This window comes from Protomyctophum bolini, assembly GCF_963924005.1.
Source record: "Protomyctophum bolini genome assembly, chromosome: 18".
Taxonomy (NCBI): domain Eukaryota; kingdom Metazoa; phylum Chordata; class Actinopteri; order Myctophiformes; family Myctophidae; genus Protomyctophum; species Protomyctophum bolini.
The window spans coordinates 6,126,606-6,145,022 of NC_137879.1; the positions used below are offsets into that span (position 1 = coordinate 6,126,606).

General features: G+C 42.2%; 1 protein-coding gene across 4 annotated transcripts in view; it reads right to left on the reverse strand.

The window, feature by feature from the left end:
* tubgcp2 (tubulin gamma complex component 2) overlaps positions 1–18,417 on the reverse strand; it is a 37,034-nt gene that overhangs the window by 13,512 nt on the left and 5,105 nt on the right. For 3 of the 4 annotated variants that reach the window (XM_080789012.1, XM_080789013.1, XM_080789011.1), the window contains 11 exons: positions 17,636–17,796; positions 16,923–17,051; positions 15,645–15,821; positions 14,750–14,909; positions 13,949–14,156; positions 13,344–13,543; positions 11,559–11,748; positions 10,496–10,641; positions 8,078–8,258; positions 5,681–5,861; positions 2,363–2,535 (listed from right to left, as the gene is read on the reverse strand). In XM_080789012.1, coding sequence (XP_080645138.1) covers positions 2,363–2,535; positions 5,681–5,861; positions 8,078–8,258; positions 10,496–10,641; positions 11,559–11,748; positions 13,344–13,543; positions 13,949–14,156; positions 14,750–14,909; positions 15,645–15,821; positions 16,923–17,051; positions 17,636–17,785 — 1,895 coding nt within the window. In that variant the 5' untranslated portion in view covers positions 17,786–17,796. Of the gene's footprint in view, positions 1–2,362; positions 2,536–5,680; positions 5,862–8,077; positions 8,259–10,495; positions 10,642–11,558; positions 11,749–13,343; positions 13,544–13,948; positions 14,157–14,749; positions 14,910–15,644; positions 15,822–16,922; positions 17,052–17,541; positions 17,580–17,635; positions 17,797–18,417 lie in introns of those variants that run through there. The other variant, XM_080789014.1, reaches the window with a different exon arrangement.

The window sequence follows — 18,417 nt, forward strand, 5'->3', positions numbered from 1 at the left end:
GTTTTTCATCATTTTTGAGGATTTGAAAAAAATGACGAAATGACAAAAACGATGGGTTATAGCCCATGTTTTTTGAAATTTTGAAAAAAAAAGTTAGCCTCGTTTCTCATCATTTTGGACCGTGGGCTATAGCCCATATCGTACGGCATACTATAGCGCGCAGTTTTTCATCATTTTTGAAGATTTAAAAAAAATGACGAAATGACAAAAACGATGGGTTATAGCCCATGTTTTTTGAAATTTTGAAAAAAAAAGTTAGCCTCGTTTCTCATCATTTTGGACCGTGGGCTATAGCCCATATCGTACGGCATACTATAGCGCGCAGTTTTTCATAATTTTTGAGGATTTTAAAAAAATGACGAAATGACAAAAACGATGGGTTATAGCCCATGTTTTTTGAAATTTTGAAAAAAAAAGTTATCCTCGTTTCTCATCATTTTGGACCATGGGCTATAGCCCATATCGTACGGCATACTATAGCGCGCCGTTTTTCATCATTTTTGAGGATTTGAAAAAAATGACGAAATGACAAAAACGATGGGTTATAGCCCATGTTTTTTGAAATTTTGAAAAAAAAAGTTAGCCTCGTTTCTCATCATTTTGGACCGTGGGCTATAGCCCATATCGTACGGCATACTATAGCGCGCAGTTTTTCATCATTTTTGAAGATTTAAAAAAAATGACGAAATGACAAAAACGATGGGTTATAGCCCATGTTTTTTGAAATTTTGAAAAAAAAAGTTAGCTTCGTTTCTCATCATTTTGGACCGTGGGCTATAGCCCATATCGTACGGCATACTATAGCGCGCCGTTTTTCATCATTTTTGAGGATTTGAAAAAAATGACGAAATGACAAAAACGATGGGTTATAGCCCATGTTTTTTGAAATTTTGAAAAAAAAAGTTAGCCTCGTTTCTCATCATTTTGGACCGTGGGCTATAGCCCATATCGTACGGCATACTATAGCTCGCAGTTTTTCATCATTTTTGAAGATTTGAAAAAAATGACGAAATGACAAAAACGATGGGTTATAGCCCATGTTTTTTGAAATTTTGAAAAAAAAAGTTATCCTCGTTTCTCATCATTTTGGACCATGGGCTATAGCCCATATCGTACGGCATACTATAGTGCGCCGTTTTTCATCATTTTTGAGGATTTGAAAAAAATGACAAAATCGATGGGTTATAGCCCATGTTTTTTGAAATTTTGAAAAAAAAAGTTAGCCTCGTTTCTCATCATTTTGGACCGTGGGCTATAGCCCATATCGTACGGCATACTATAGCGCGCAGTTTTTCATCATTTTTGAGGATTTGAAAAAAATGACGAAATGACAAAAACGATGGGTTATAGCCCATGTTTTTTGAAATTTTGAAAAAAAAAGTTAGCCTCGTTTCTCATCATTTTGGACCGTGGGCTATAGCCCATATCGTACGGCATACTATAGCGCGCAGTTTTTAATCATTTTTGAGGATTTGAAAAAAATGACGAAATGACAAAAACGATGGGTTATAGCCCATGTTTTTTGAAATTTTGAAAAAAAAAGTTATCCTCGTTTCTCATCATTTTGGACCATGGGCTATAGCCCATATCGTACGGCATACTATAGCGCGCCGCTTTTCATCATTTTTGAGGATTTGAAAAAAATGACGAAATGACAAAAACGATGGGTTATAGCCCATGTTTTTTGAAAAAAAAAAGTTAGCCTCGTTTCTCATCATTTTGGACCGTGGGCTATAGCCCATATCGTACGGCATACTATAGCGCGCAGTTTTTCATCATTTTTGAAGATTTGAAAAAAATGACGAAATGACAAAAACGATGGGTTATAGCCCATGTTTTTTGAAATTTTGAAAAAAAAGTTAGCCTCGTTTCTCATAATTTTGGACCGTGGGCTATAGCCCATATCGTACGGCATACTATAGCGCGCAGTTTTTCATCATTTTTGAAGATTTGAAAAAAATGACGAAATGACAAAAACGATGGGTTATAGCCCATGTTTTTTGAAATTTTGGGAAAAAAAAGGCCGGGAAACCATAACAATATTTATGGGCAATATATTTTATTATTGTTGGGCGATGAATTGGATCTGCTTTTAGGTACTGAGATCAAGCGCATCAGTAGAGCAGACGTAGAATACGCACATCGACAGGCTGGGTGCTGGACTAAATAAACTTCAGTAGGTATTGGATGGAGACCGCACACCACAGGTATAAGAAAGACGTTCTTTATTGAAATACTGACCAGTATTTCAATAAAGAACTTTCTTATACCTGGGGTGGAGGAGGGTGAGCAAGTTCAGTCAGTTTCCTGACTGAAGTTGCTCTGTCTGTGACAACGCTCATTAATCAATCAATCAATATACCTGCTGATGATGAGCGAGAGTGGCCATTTGACGATGTAGTCGAAGGAGAAGGCCTCCAGGCCGCTGAGGGGAGCCTCGGTGGTCTCCGTGTTGATGATGGACTTCTCCTGCTTGGTCTCGATGGCCAGCACCCTCAGCAGCTGGGTGATGACGTCATGAGGCATGAGGTCGATCTGTGGGGGAAACCAACAGACAGTTTTGATTTAGTCGACTAAAAATGTTCGTCGACTACCTTTTTTTCGCTGACAAACTGAATGGAAACTAAATGAAAACTAAGCTATGATGAGTGATGACTAAAACTAATTATACTGACAATTTCGTCAAACAAATAAAAACTAGAGTAAAATGTTAGGAAGGGAGTAGTGCACAGGAGATCCAGTACAAGTCATTTAACACTTGGTTGCATGCTGAAAATAGCCGATCTACAAGCTTGATCTGAGCTTGTAGACGGGTCATTACGACGGCATCAACGCCCACCAAAATACAGTTTAGTCGACTAAATCAACTGTAGATTTAGTCGACTAAAACTAGACTAACACTAAAACACTCCAAGTGACAAAAATGTGACCAAAACTAAATGAAAACTATTCAAGAGACTGACTAGTAAAACTAAAATCAAAACTTTAAATGGGACTGCACGGTGAGTACTTTCTACTTTTGGTACCTTAAGTACTTTTTGAAGCCAATACTTTTGTACTTTTACTCAAGTACATTTTGAATTCCGGACTTCTTTTTTTTATAAAGTAAGAAGGTATAAGTAGCAATATGGGATACTTTTACTTAAGTAAAACCAGTAAGACGCCTGCGGACGAGAAGCGTAAAGGGCGAGGTCGCGTGCACGCATCCACCTGGGTGACAGCAGACTGCTGGGCGAGCGCTGGCGCTTTGGCATTGGGGGGTAAGATCTTAATTTCCGGGACTGTTAAGAACTCTAGTTTTCGTTTGCTGCCGGGCGCGGCTGCACTAATAACTTTGGGGCAGGCCCGTCTAGAGTTTAGAATGGACAGGTATCAGCCAAAAGGGAGACATCGAAGAGGAAGGGCGGGTGGGGAAGGATCAACATATGGAATGTCAGAACAGGTCAACTCCATATATAGAGACCTATGGGTTTGAGGTCAGATATAGAGTTGCTGGCCGGCTCCATATTATATATATATATATATATATATATATGCAGATCTAGGTGAGGATCCAGTCTTCACCATGTATGGCTGTCCATTTTGTCCAAAAATGCTCAAATAATTGTTTATCACAAAATTGTTTTCATAAGTAAATAACAATATATACACTCAAAAGGTGATGGGGACATTTGGCAGGAGCACCAGTGTTGTACAGAGCTTTTTATAGTCTATTTCAAATAGTGTGCCCAGAACACCATGAACTTGAATCACAATCTATCTGTGGCATTGTATTTCTGACCAGCAGATGGAGCAGTTGAAACAAACACAACAGCAATGACATGCTGTGAGGCTTTAGTATTTCCAATTTCTAATACTTTTACTTCTACACCACTACATCTCAGAGGCTAATATTGTACTTTTACTTCACTACATGTATTTGAAAACTTTAGTTAATAGCTACTTTGTAAATTTTGATTATTACTACAAAACATAAACATAAACCACTATACACATTTCAGCCATCTACAGGCTCACAATGCGTCGCATCGTGACACATTGAGCTTGTAGATATGCCATTTTCAAAAGATATTTAAACATTTGAAAACTTGAAATGGGACAATCGGTATAATGAGTAATTTCTACTGTTGGTACTTTAACCCATTCTGGGCGGGAACCCCTTTTGGTGTTAGCATTATGTCATGCTTTAGCTATTGAAAAATAGCAGATCTACAAGCTCGTACGAGCTTGTAGGTCTGCTATTTTTTCGACGAACCACTGACATAGAAACATAGCTTTTTCAGAAAACTGTCAGGCTGTAGAAGACATTTTTAGAATCTGATCTCATGTCAAAATGGGTTAAGTACATTTTGATACCAACACTTTTGTACTTTTACTCAATTACATTTTGAATTCCGGACTTTTACTTGCAGTATATTTCTACATTGTAGTATTGATACTTTGACTTAACACAAAAACAGCTCGTGACGGAACGTTCCGCCAATTAGAATCCAACCGGCAACGCTCCATCATATAAGCTGCATTATTGATATCAAACGGGATCACTGATTTATTTTCTCTCTTTTTTTTTAACTTGGCCTTTCCTTCTTCACCGATCCTAGATCGGGTTCGTGTATGTGCAGTTGTGCGCGGCCGTTCACTTCTTGTATACTGCGGGACTAAAAAGCAATTTTGACAAAAGTCCTTTGTAGAATCCATAATGACCTTCAACATCACATCATGGTTTGGTGTGATGCGTGCCATCAACCGGAACCCTCTCCACAGGGTGGTTAGGAATCGGATCAGCGGCAAGATCATTGGGAGGGACCAGGAGTCACTCAGCAGCATCCATAAAAAATGGACAATAAAGAAGGCCTCTCAAATAGTTGAGGACAACACACACACCCTCCATAACCACTACCAACTAATGCCCTCAGGCCGGCGATACAGAGCATCAAAACTCACTAAAAAGGGGCTCAGCTAGCGTTGTGCCCACCTCCATCAGACTCTTGAACACCCCCCCTCCTCGTTCCCTAACAAACAACCCCCCCCCCCCCCCCCCCCTTTCCACCTGATGGACTATAGTGAACGCATACTGTAGGTTGCATACAGTAAATATTTAGATTTTTAATTATTAGTACTTATAGAACAGATTTTTTTTTATATATTATGCTTTTAAGTAGTCTCTCTTAAAAAGTCGTTTTTATGATCTTTTATATAGTAACTGTGTTTGTGTGTACTGTGATTTCTGTTGTCTTTACCACTGCACAAAATAAGTATTCCGAAAGGAAAAATAAAGTTCTTTGAAGTGAATCTTTTCTGATTATCCGGTGATCCCGAATGGAACATTGGCGTCTTCTAGAGCAAGGATGGCCTAATTTTAGATCACTAGAACTGACGCTAATATTTTAGCATCTAAAATGACACACTCGCACTAAAAACCAAGTAGATCTTGTTCGGCAGTTAACCCATTTTGGGGCGGGAACCCCTTTTGGTGTTTTAAACATTATGTTATAATTTAGCTATTGAAAAATAGCAGATCTACAAGCTCGTAGATCTGCTATTTTAGAAAAATCGTGAAAATATTTATTTCAGAAGAGGATTTAGAAGATTTTTTTAATTTCGACGTCAGGCCCGAATGGGTTGGCACACAAAGTGTGAGTACTTTTTTTTTCTCCACCACAGGCCGACCTGCACCAACCTTCAGGTCGTCTTTGAAGGGGTCGGTGTTGGCCGTGCTCATCCTCAGCGCCAGCTCCAACAGAGCCTCCAGCCTGGGAGGAACGATGTCGTCCACCGGCTTCTTCAGTTCCTCTTCCGTCAGGTCCATGAAGTGGACGAAGAAATCCCCTTTGTCCATCAGGAAGTAGTGTTTGATTGATCTAGGAGGGAAAAAACATTTCTATGTATTTATTGGAATGTAAACGGCACATAAAATGTGTTAACATCATTCTTCCTCGGTACTAGGGATGTCCTGATCAAGTAATTTCGCTACTGATCCGCTTCCGATCATTTGATTTTGAGTATCTGCCAATACTGATTTTTCCCGATATTTATATTTTATAGAACACTTATGGCATATCACAATAGTACAATATCCAAGATCGCAGACAATATCCAGTCCAATATCATGATATGGATACAATATTCATACTAGGGATGTCCCGGTCACGTTTTGTTTCTCCCGATCATTTTCACGCGATCGGGACAACCCTACTCGGTCGGTACGTCTTTCATTCCTCAAATATAAGTCTGTAAAGATGAGAAAGTGGAGAGCTAGGCGAATAACATTAATCTATATAGTTTCTTATAATTAATTCATGATTTACCCAATTTTCCCTTGGGGATCAATCAAATTGAATCCTGTGTTTGCGCTTGCCTATCAACCCAGTTACACCTGAGGCTGCATCGGTGTCGCCTTATAGCTTTTAACCACTTTAACCATTATTTTAAACTTTAGCTGTTGAAAAATAGCAGATCTACAAGCTCATAGCACGGCACAAAGAAAGCTTGTAGATCTGCTATTTTTGAAAAATCGTGAAAATGTGTGGAAATATATATTCTTTCACAATGAAACATTTTTTGCTCAAATATTTGCTTCTGGGGAGGTCCCTGGAACAACAGATAATACAGATAATAAAAATACAGATAATTCTGGGGGTCCTTGACATGTAAAAGGTTGAGAACCACTGACATAAACAAACATTTTCAGAAAACTGTCATGATTTAGAAGACATTTGTAGAATCAGTTCCCAGGTCTAAATGGGTCAACAGAGAAACTCTATATTGCAGTATTGATATTTAAAGTATATAAAAAAGTTAAAAACCTTCCTACCTACATGACTGCCTGCCTAAATATGTCCCAAACCGCCCCTAAGGTCTTCCACTGCTGGCCTGCTCGCTTTGCCTAAAAAAATGGCAACTAAAAAAATACAGGGAAGCAGCGTTTTGCTTCTACGGGCCAACGGCGTGGAACAAGCTCCCACTGTACCTTCATCAGGCAGCCTCTGGAGACATTTTTAAAGCACAGCTCAAGACCCACTTCTACGCTCTTGCTTTTAATTGATCTTTTAATTTTTTTGTTATTCATGTCCTCACTGTATTGCATTACTGCTCTTGTTTTTTAATGTTTATGCCTTGCTTTTCTTTTTCTTTTTTATTGCTCTGTAAAGCACTTTGAGCTGCATTTCATGTCATGAAAGGTGCTATACAAATAAAGTTTTATTATTATTATTATTATTAAAAAGAAAATTCCCAGATCATTGGATGGACATTATTGAGGAACTGTATTCTATGGAAAAACTAACATTCATACTGAGACTACAAGAGGATAAATTCTATAAAAAGTGGGAAAAGTGGAATCTCTTCTCTCAGCCTAGCGATATTGCAATAGGATTTCATTGAATGTTTGTTGTAATATGAAAAATGCAGCCTTTTTTTCTTTTACTTTTTGTCCTTTTCTTTTCTTTTTCTTTCCCGTATTGTCTTGTTAGTTGAGTTTTTATTTTGTCTGTTCTTCCTTCAATAATAATTAAGTGAAAAAATCACACCTGTGTGAACCAAGTGGCGCAACTCCCCTCTCTAAAAGCTGAATAACTCATAATCTACGGAGCTCTCCGTGGTTTGGTCCATTAGCGCGATTTTCGGAGGTTTTTGCTGATAATCCGGTGGTCTAGATGGAAACATTGGTGCTTTCTAGAGCAAGGATGGCTATATTTTAGCTCGCTAGCATTGACGCTAATTATGTAGCAACAACGTCCACACACGGGTGCGTGCGCACACCAGTGGTGCACGCGCACGTGCACGGCACTACACACACGGGTGCGTGCGCACACCAGTGGTGCACGCGCACGTGCACGGCACTACACACACGGGTGCGTGCGCACACCAGTGGTGCACGCGCACGTGCACGGCACTACACACACGGGTGCGGGTGCACATCAGTGGTGCACGCGCACGCATGCGCACACCACTCGTGCTCAAAGACACACACACACACACAGGTACACAGGTACACGGACAAAGCTGGATGTAGAAGTGGTTGCACCACTTAAAAAAAAAGAAAAAAAGAAAATGTCACCACTGTCTGCAGGCCTACCTGAGACGCGACACCAGCTCCATCTCCTCCATGAGGAAGTCCAGGAGCACCTTGCTGGCGTAGTTGTAGGCCTTCTCGATCTGCTCCACGTAGGCTCGCTCCTTCAGCGTGTACAGCACCTCCTTGGCGTCGGGACACGTCACGTCGCGCCCACACTCTCGCACCACGTTGAGGTATTTCCCTGAGGATGAAACAGAACAAGCCCAAATTGATTAACCCATTCCGACCTGAGATCAGATTCATACGAGGTTTCCACTGTGGACACACACTGGTCTGATGAACCCATTCTGACCCGAGATCAGATTCTAAAAATGTCAGTAGTTCTTCGATTTTTCAAAAATAGCAGACCTACAAGCTCGTAGCGCGCCACTCGGTGGCGCGCTATGAGCTTGTAGATCTGCTATTTTTCAATAGCTAAAGCATAACATGATGCTAACACCAAAATGGGTTCCCGTTCAGAATGGGTTAAATCGATTAATTAATTACCAGCTGCATTATTATTATTATCTGTGGGTCTGCTGCTGACGTTATGCCACTTTTTAGCTGCGCTCCGCTGTTATGCTCAAATTAGTGACCCTAAAGAATTCTGAGGCAACATGGCTGGAGACGACGAGGCAGCCAATCAGAAATGCTCGACTAGCCATGCCGTGCAGACGATGGGATGTTATGGGTTGTTGCCAGTGGTGGCAACTGTCGTGACAGAAATAAGCTAAGCAGCCTCCAAAAACCAAACCAGGCAAGCAACTTGTTAATGAATCCACGTTAGGCTGGAAATATGCAGGCTTGGCAACCAGTGTTGCCAACTGGTGACAGAGCAGGCTCAGCAGAAAATGATCTCCTGTCGATCCCCTGTCGGGACTTTCACAAGCTAATATTGACCAGCTTGCAGCTGGCAAAAACTAATCTCGTATTCTGTATATGTATAGAATGGCTGGTTTTTTTCGAGTGCTGAAGAAGCAACAAAAATAATAAGACGATACACACAATAACATAACCATAGACAGACATACAGTATAAAAGGTAGACCCAAGGGCGGGAAAAAACATTCCCGAGACTCCTGAGCGTACGTCACAGAGCGCATGTTCGGGGTCTGATAAGTCCCGGAAAAGATGTGCTGCGATTGGCCCAGTAATCACTTGAGTGACAGCGTGACGCAACTTGCCATCCACAGTACTTCCGGCGTACTTCCTCCCCCAGTGTGAATTGCTCCGCCCCTCCAACACACATGGCTCCATCGAACAGCAGCGGCCAATTAAATATCTATGAACATAACTGCCTGCATCCTGGTGCATGCTGGGAAGTCCTACTTCCTCAAGCCAGAGCCATTAGGGTTTGCGTAGCTAAAATATAACGATATATGTAGCAAGTGGCTCAATGGGTGAGATTGACTGCATGTAAAGTAAACCAGGTTCGGAAAAGGAGCTCAATGTGTGTATGAAAACCAAGGAAATAAGGGAGGCAGAAACTGGAGTTAAAGTGTAACTGAGATATTATTATTATTCAAAAACAACTTAAACAACTGTGAACATTATAGAAAATAATAAACCAAAAAAATGGGGGCCCTTTAAATGTGGTGACTGACACTGTCCAGGTTCCTAGCTAGGGGAAATTTCAGTCTCTTTCTCCAGGGGGGGAGAATTGGGTTTACCACATTTGTGGAGGGAGGGGGGCGTCGAAGTCCGGGTCGGCTCGCCAGGTTCCGTACCAGCCGGTACCGGAACCATCCAAGTGGGTTTCCTTTTAATTAAACAAAAAACCTGACCGAAGAGTATTCCAAGATTGTCACAGTGAATCTGCTACCTCTGCCATGCTGCTGCCAAACAATTCGGCCATCTTGTATAGGTGGAAGTGGGAGTGGGGAGTGTAGGACCTGATGTCACTTTTATACTGCCTTGATTGACAGTTGACATGGGTTGCCATTCGTGGGTTGCCATGTTGGCTGGGTTACATATACATTACACCTAATAATCTTTGCTTTAACCCTGAGGTTAAACCTGCAGAAGACATCACGCAGAGTTGTAACTTCCAAACTTTCCTGTGTTAATAAATGGTAAATAAATGGTAAATGGTGCATTTACAGTATATAGCGCCTTTATCCAAGGCGCTTTACATAGATTGTGCATTACATTCACACACACATTCATACACCGATTGCGGCGGAAGCCATGCAAGGTACCAACCAGCACATTGGGAGCAATTAGGGGTTCAGTGTCTTGCCCAAGGACACTTCGACATGTAGACAGGAGGAGACGGGATTCGAACCGCCGACCCATGGATCATTGGACGACCTGCTCTACCTCTTGAGCCACAGTCGCCATAATAAATGGATTAAGAGGTTTATGAATGAATGGGTGCGTATGGGGCGGATGCACGCTGCACGTGAATGTGGCCTTACAAGAAGTTACCCACCCATCTTACCTGTGCTTAATATTTTGTCCGCCATTTTCTGCAGATAGGACGGAATGCGATGCTGAACAACGGTGTATCTCTGATCCCAGTACTTGTCATTGTAGTCTTCCTGAATGTTCTCTTTCTGCAGCTCATGTTCTTCCACCATGAACTCACTGCAGGAAAATGTTATGGAAGCACAACATATTTAGCCCATTCTGACCTGAGATCAGATTCTAAAAATGTCTCCTACATCCTGACAGTTTCCTGAAAAAGCTATGTTTCTATATGTCAGTCGTTCTTCGATTTTTCTAAAATAGCAGACCTACAAGCTCGTAGCGCGCCACTCGGTGGCGCGCTACGAGGTTGTAGATCTGCTATTTTTCAATAGCTACACCAAAAGGGGTTCCCGCCCAGAATGGATTAATAATTGACAGCCAAGCAATTGGCAGGTGCAGGTGGTCACTGGTCACACACCCGAAGTGGAAGCCAAACATATTTTTTTGTCGATATTCTACACCGTTTTTCTTGTAGTGTTATGTATTTATTTTATACTGTTATTCTTTAGTCCTTTAGTTTGGACCAGTGTTCATTTCGTCCGACTAATACTAAGACGAAAAACGTTCGTCTGACTCCCTTTTTTCACCGACAAAGACTAAATGGAAACTAAATTAAAACTAAGCCATGATGACTATAACTAAGACTAAATATATTGACAATTTCGTCAACAAATAAAAACTAGACAAAAATGTTAGTGAGGGACTAGTGGACAAGAGATCCAGTATAAGTAATTTTACACTTGGTTGCATGCTGAAAATAGCAGATCTACAAGCTCACAATGCGTTGCGCTGCGACACGTTGTGAGCTTGTAGATCGGCTATTTTTAGCAAGTGTAAAATCAGTCATTACGACGGCATCAAGGCCCGCCAAAATACACTTTAGTCGACTAAAAAATGTGATGGCATTTTAGATGGGCGTGGCAGATAGGTGGAAAATAATAACATACATGAAAATAGTCCATAGCAAACGAATAAATGCATATAAACAATGTGACTCTGGGCACAGATGTTACATAATGCTATACATTATGTACCTGTATGGGTCCTTGATGATGCCCCTGTAGATCCACTTTTCCAGTATTTCAAAGTAGGGCACGCTGGCTGCTTTGGTGAGGTAGAGACACAGCTCCTGGGCTTGGCTGTCACCGGTGTAGTTGAAGGTGCGGTCGTGGAGAAGGCTCAGTGTTGAGCCACCCATGCAGTCCCCTTTGTCCACCGAGGACGCTGTGGCGGGGTGGGGTGGGGAGGGGGGGTGGGGGACGGGACATGAACACAGTAAACCGTTAAGACACAATGGCGACGAAACCCTTCAAAATGCCAGCAACTCTCTCCATCTCTGCCATCAAATGGCATCACATTTCATTCCTTTTAAGTGTTAAGTCTAATTTGGCACAATAGCGGCTCTTAATGGACAGGAACGGTATTTAGTATAGGTGCTCTCCATCAGCTTTCAACCCATTTCCCACTTCCTCGGAGGCTAGCACAAATCCCTATCCCCTAGGGTTGCCGTACCAAATGCCAACCATGGCCCTAAGATAACTATCTCTGTTGGGTGGAGCACTCGCAGCCTGGGAGGATATTCTGCCTGGGAGACTAAAGAGTCTGGTTGCAAATAATGCATCAGAATGAATTGCCTCAGGGATCAATGTGATATGTACAAGTGCTTATTGTGTACCACTTCACCCGTTTTCAACCTCTCTTCATATAATTGGTCCTCACTAAACCCGTCCACCAGTGACATCATTGTTAAGCAGATATTTCTTTTTAAACAAGATTACAACAAATGTTTAGATTTTTATTATCGTGAGAACGATGGCTTCCATTAACGCACTGCAACTTTTCAAGGAATAGAAAGCCTGCAGTTTATATTGGCTTGGATTCCCCATCAATGATGTCACTGGTGGACTGGTTTTCTGAACTGCCCACAGGCCTCCCATGAGACACAGACCGAGTAGAAAATAATTTTGGCATTTTATCATGAACATTAGTGAGGACCGATAATGTGAAGAGATGTTGAAAAGTGGTGAAATGGTCCTTTAAGTAGCCCCCTTTTTGACTTTGTGCAAACAGTAGAGAATTTACTATATGACCTGTTTGGCCTGTATGTAAAAGAGAATGGTTAGAACTAGGGATGCACCGAAAGGGAAATTCTTGGCCGAAACGGAATACCGAATATAGGAAACAGTTGGCCGAAAAACCGAATATGATAAATATTATACATCTTTTTTCCTACCATTGCAGTCATGGCCGTACCTTAAAGCTACCTGATTTATGGCAAAATAAATGGTTTTGGCAAAACTTAACTTAAATAATAATCACTATTATGGGTCCATAAAACATTTATTCAGCTCTTTTGAATGCATTATTAATTGCATACACCGAATAGGCCGAAAATGCATTTTTTAGACATTTTCAGCCGAATATTTTCTGCGGCCGAATATTCGGTGCATCACTAGTTAGAACTGCAGTAGAGAGTAGACCAAAACTAAGGCCTTGTCCACACGTATCCGGGTAAACGGATAAACGTAGGTTTTTATATGCGTTTTGGGGGGGTCGCCCTGCACACGCAAACACGTTTTTGGTCCATATAAACGCATCTTTTGGAAAACTCCTGCCACAGTGTATTTTTTTTAAACTCCGCCTGCGTGTTCCCGTGTGGACAATGTAAACAGAGTTTTGCATGGGTCTTGCCATTGGTCATATGGACAGAGAGATTTTAAAAAACGTGTCGTATGGACAGAGAGATTTAAAAAAAACGAAAACGAAAACGCTACGTTTATGTAGGTGTGGATGAAGCCTAAATGAGTCCAAAGTCTAACCTATGGAGGCCAATATCTCCATGGTGCGCATGGTAGGCTGGATGTAGAACCAGAGCTTCTGCAGGGACAGCATCCCCTGCCGGTGGAGATGCTCCAGCTGATTGACCAGGATCAGGTACTCCTTCATCAGGGTCCTCATGGCCGCGGTCAGAGCATGGTTCACCAGGCCGTACTCGAAGGACGATTTCTCCTCTGTGAAACTGTGAGGGGAGAAAAAGATTAAGTCAATTGTGAATAGGGTCATGGTGTGGTGGCTCAGCCTGTTGGCACGCTTAACCACATAATGACATTTGTCTTGAATATAAAGTTTGCCATCAAAGTGTGGCATTTAGCTCCATTAACCCATTTTGGGCGGGAACCCCTTTTGGTGTTATAGCATTATGTTATGCTTTAGCTATTGAAAAATAGCAGATCTACAAGCTCAAGCTCATAAAATAGCAGACCTAAAAGCCTGTAGCGTGCCACTCGGTGGCGCGCTACAGGCTTGTAGGGCTTGTAGGTTTTTAGAATCTGATCTCAGGTCAAAATGCGGGGTAATAAAGTACGGTATGAATTCTACTTCAAGTTCAGACCTGGTTGATAGAACTCTTCCGTTCCCTGCTCACCGTGTTATGGTGGAGTAATAGGAGGCGACTGGTAATATCCGGTTCACCAGCTCCTTGATGGACATGTCGAGTGTGGGGTCGACGATGAAGGAGCGGTTCTGCCTCCCCAGCACGGGCTGGGCTATGACGTCTCTCCCGTCCACTCCGACCAGCACAAACAGCAGGTCCTCCACGAGGGCCTGTTCCTGGGCCGTCAGGGGCATGGTGCCTGGACAGAGATGTGGACTACGTCACTGATGTTCAACAGCAATAATGGACAAGTGAGAACAGTTAACCCATTCTGACCTGAGATCAGATTCATACGAGGTTTCCACTGGACACACACACACTGGTCTGATTAACCCATTCTGACCTGAGATCAGATTAAGAAAATGTCAGTCGTTCTTCAATTTTTCAAAAATAGCCCTAGACTTATTTGCCATTTTTTACTATTTTGAAAAACCTATTAAAAAATTGTTCAAATAGCCAATCTACAAGCTCACAACGTGTCGATGTAGAAAGAAAATTCTAAAAAGTAAAAAAAGGCAAAATAAGTTGAGGAATATGGGGTAAGGGGTGGTGCAAGATAGGGCCCTATATGTCACTAAACATTTCAATACTTGAGTTAAATGGTATACATAACAAACTTAAATAATTGAAGGAATTCAACTTTTGACAGCATATAGTCAAATGGAACACCACTTGTGTTATCAAGATAGGATAATGTTTTCATAAAATGTCTCGTCGACACATTTTCATAATTAAGTGAGGCAATAAGGAAAATGTGTGAATGGAAGAGTCCTCTCCACGTGTGAAGCCTACCGATAGCCACAATGGGGTCTGGCACGGACGTGGAGCTGGTGATGAAATCTCCTATCAGAGCAGGTCGGTCATAGACCCAATTAGGATACACAGGGTTTGGCTGCGTCGGGTTCTTTTTGTTGTGTCTGTCCCTCAGCATCTTCCGTGTGACCTCAGCAGACTGCAAGCAGATTCCAAAAGAGATGTGGATTTCATCACAGTATTCTACATGTTCCCTTTTTACTTACAACACTATAGCTTCAAATATGAGACCTATACATAACCAACGTTTAGCCTCACGCAATAATTAAAAATATATTTATATAGGCTGCAAATTGCAATTATGACTATTAGTCTATTTCTTTTTTTTATATATATTTTTTATCCCACGATTTTGTAAACCATTTTTCACCCCTGTGTCAATCATCTAATGTAATCCTGGGCTCTACACACCCTCCGCCAACCTGGGGAGAGCAACGGACTTGAACTCATGCTTCCTTCATGCCTGAGTGTCCAAGTTGCTCCTTTACACCTGACAGGGGGGAGTTTCCCTGGTTGGACGTAGTGCGTGGAAGGAACACGTTATTCCAAACAGTTCCTTTCCCCACCATCAGGCACCCCAGCTGGCCAGGGGGAGGCAGTTTAGAGACCAGGATTACTGCATGTTTTTGTGAGGGTACCTACCCTAGGGGACACGGGGAGAACATGCAAACTCCACACAGAAAGGCCCTTTCGCCAACCCTGCCTTCGGGTATGGGCACTGATGACGTGGAGGAGGAAACACGCCGCCAGCACCCAAAGCGTCCCGAGCGGGAATCGAACCCAGGACCTTCTAGCTGTGAGGCGACAGCACTACCAACTGTGCCACCGTGCCCGTTCTATTCGTCTATTACATATATCAGTACAAATTGCCAACCTGAGGAACGTTGGAGCTGGCTGCGACGTTTCCAAGCTTCTTACGCAACTCATCCAGCTCCTGCATCGACATCTTTGTGGTGGTTGTTGGAAGAGTGTAGCTGGTGGTTGTGGTTGAAGTTGTGTTGGCAGAGGACTCCGACCTCTCTTTGGCATTCTGCTGCAGACATTGAAGTGTCTAGGGAAATACCACCACCACAAGTAAAAACTATTATGTTTTTTTTTTGAGAAAAAGATATCTCAAAACACTGTTTTGGGGCTAACCAGTAGCTGACCGGATAGCGGCTCGACCACATAAACCCCATTCATTTCCATTAATGTTTGCTACTTTGACCTGAGAGTACTCTATGGGTGGTGTTCAAATTTCAACATGGTACAAATTCAAAAAAATATCTCTGGTAATGCCTCAAGGCAGCAATCAGCCCTTTGTTAAGCGATGGCAAGCTGTCCTTCTCACCCATTGAGATGCATGTTAAATTACGGGATTTCTCCATATAAATAATTGATCATTTCAGTATCAAGAGCTTCAAAATGACTTCTGTCATGCACTAGGGGATGCATGGCAAAAACAGGGAGTCCACACAAGAGTTTAACGGTTTGTAATTATATTTATTATATTAAAGTAAATAAAGCATAGCAAAATAATGAAGTGTGGGATGTGAGTATATCAGTCATCAGTAATGTGTGCAGTGTATGGATATATGGAGAATGGTGTGTGCGTGTTGTATTAGCTGGTGCAAAACATAACTTAACAAAAGGGTGGTTAGGCCCTTGAGCCCGGTGGCAGTCCTGCTTGCAGGGAGGACAGAGAGAAGAATGAGCTGCAGCCAGGAGAGCTCTCTATATAGTCCCCTAAGCCACACCCACCTCAGGTGAGCACAATTGGGCTGACGGCCTGCTCCACTCTGCCATCACAGAGGCTTCCCTCTAGCTTACAGTGAGGCAGAGGGGGCAGGACCGTCACACTTCTAAATCTAGTCAACTAGCCCTGCAGTAGGAAGGCTCTGCACTGGACAATGTGCATGACATTATTTCAATAAACTAGAAATACGAGGAAATGTTAGAGGGATAAACAGCATCCAACTCAATCAACTTACAATAACAACACCATCCGAAAGGAGTTTTCATGTGATGCACGGTAAGACTATGGTGAATAGTATTAGTGCCATCACCTGGGTGAGTCAGTCATGTAACTTTCCCGACGTTAAGCTATGTATGTGTTCAACAACACAGCCATGCAAAATTAAATAACACTGGCTTAGAAATAAAATAAAAATACCTCTTTGTCCTCACTGAGCTTGGACAGTACATAGACCAGAGGGTCCAGACTGCGGACATTTTTTGACTTGACCTCATCATATTTCCTTAAGAAGTCTTCAGGGGTTTTCGAGAACTCTGCGATTTTCACCTGTAAACAACAACAACAGTGTCGCATCAATCACTGCAACATCTCAGGATTCATCCAAACCCGACGTTCTTCAACATTTTCCCACTTTAGACCCGAGTTTAGACTTTGCACTGGAAGCAGCCAAGTTCGTAAACACAGAGATCACAAAAGTAATAGGAGCAGCAAGCAACCCATTCTAAGTAAGTGTTCCATGATCCATAGTAAAGCCATCAAGACCTGGAACGCATCTGTGTCCGCTTATAGCTTTTAACCACTTTCAGTGATGTAAATAGACAAATAGGTTTCCAATGTAATGGGTCTAAGGACCCAGCACCAGGGGTGGTCTTTTAGATGGGACATTTTATGAGTCCCACTTCAACGACTAGGAGTCATATTTTGAAATTTCTTGTTTTTTTTACAAATTGCAGCATTTAACTCCCATTTCATCTTTACGGTTATAATATGCTTATATTCAGAGGTTATACTGTGGTGGTGAAATAGGGAGTCCTACCTTAGCACTATGAGATGACACTGTGGTGGTGACATAGGGAGTCCTACCTTAGCACTATGAGATGACACTGTGGTGGTGACATAGGGATTCCTACCTTAGCACTATGAGATGACACTGTGGTGGTGACATAGGGAGTCCTGTGCTTCTGCAGCAGGTCTATGTAGCCCTCTGCTCCCTCACCTCCACGGACATGAAGCAAACTGAGGAGCTCATTGACGTCGTGGTGGATCCTGAACTCACTCATGGCTCAGACAGCTGAAAAGACAACGATCAAAGCAAACATTATACGGACAAACACATAAACGTACATATACATTACATACCGTACGTACAAACACATCACACAATGAGGTCCATAGGGCAGGAGGCAGGAGCCTATCTCCTGTTTCTGTAGCGTGAGGCAGCTTGATGTACAAGTGCACCCCCTGGACATGTCTCTAGTATGTCGCAGGGTCTTACCCCCAATCCAACCATAGACTGTAAAAAATATGGACAAAGCGTTCCGCGGGTCTAACGTGAACGTAAAATGAAGCCTGTCAGTCCTTGCAATGGAAGTCGCCATCTTTCTAGATCCGTTTTGGCCCAGCTCAGGCCAGCTGGCCCATTGGCTGGCCCAGACAACGAGGCGGAACTTCCCCCCTTCTTCTTCGTTGGTTTTTATTTTGACTCGAGTGGGTGGGGGATCCCGTTCATAGACTGTAACGGTAGCCACGCCCCTCAGAACATGCGCGACTTTATGGTCATTTTTTTTATAAATGGGACCATAATTTTCCAAAAAGAATATTATGACATTAGAAATGAGACTTTAAACTAGTGACTGGAAGCAGAAAGTATTCATGACTATGTTTATTAAGGTAATACAGTCTAGGTGAAGTT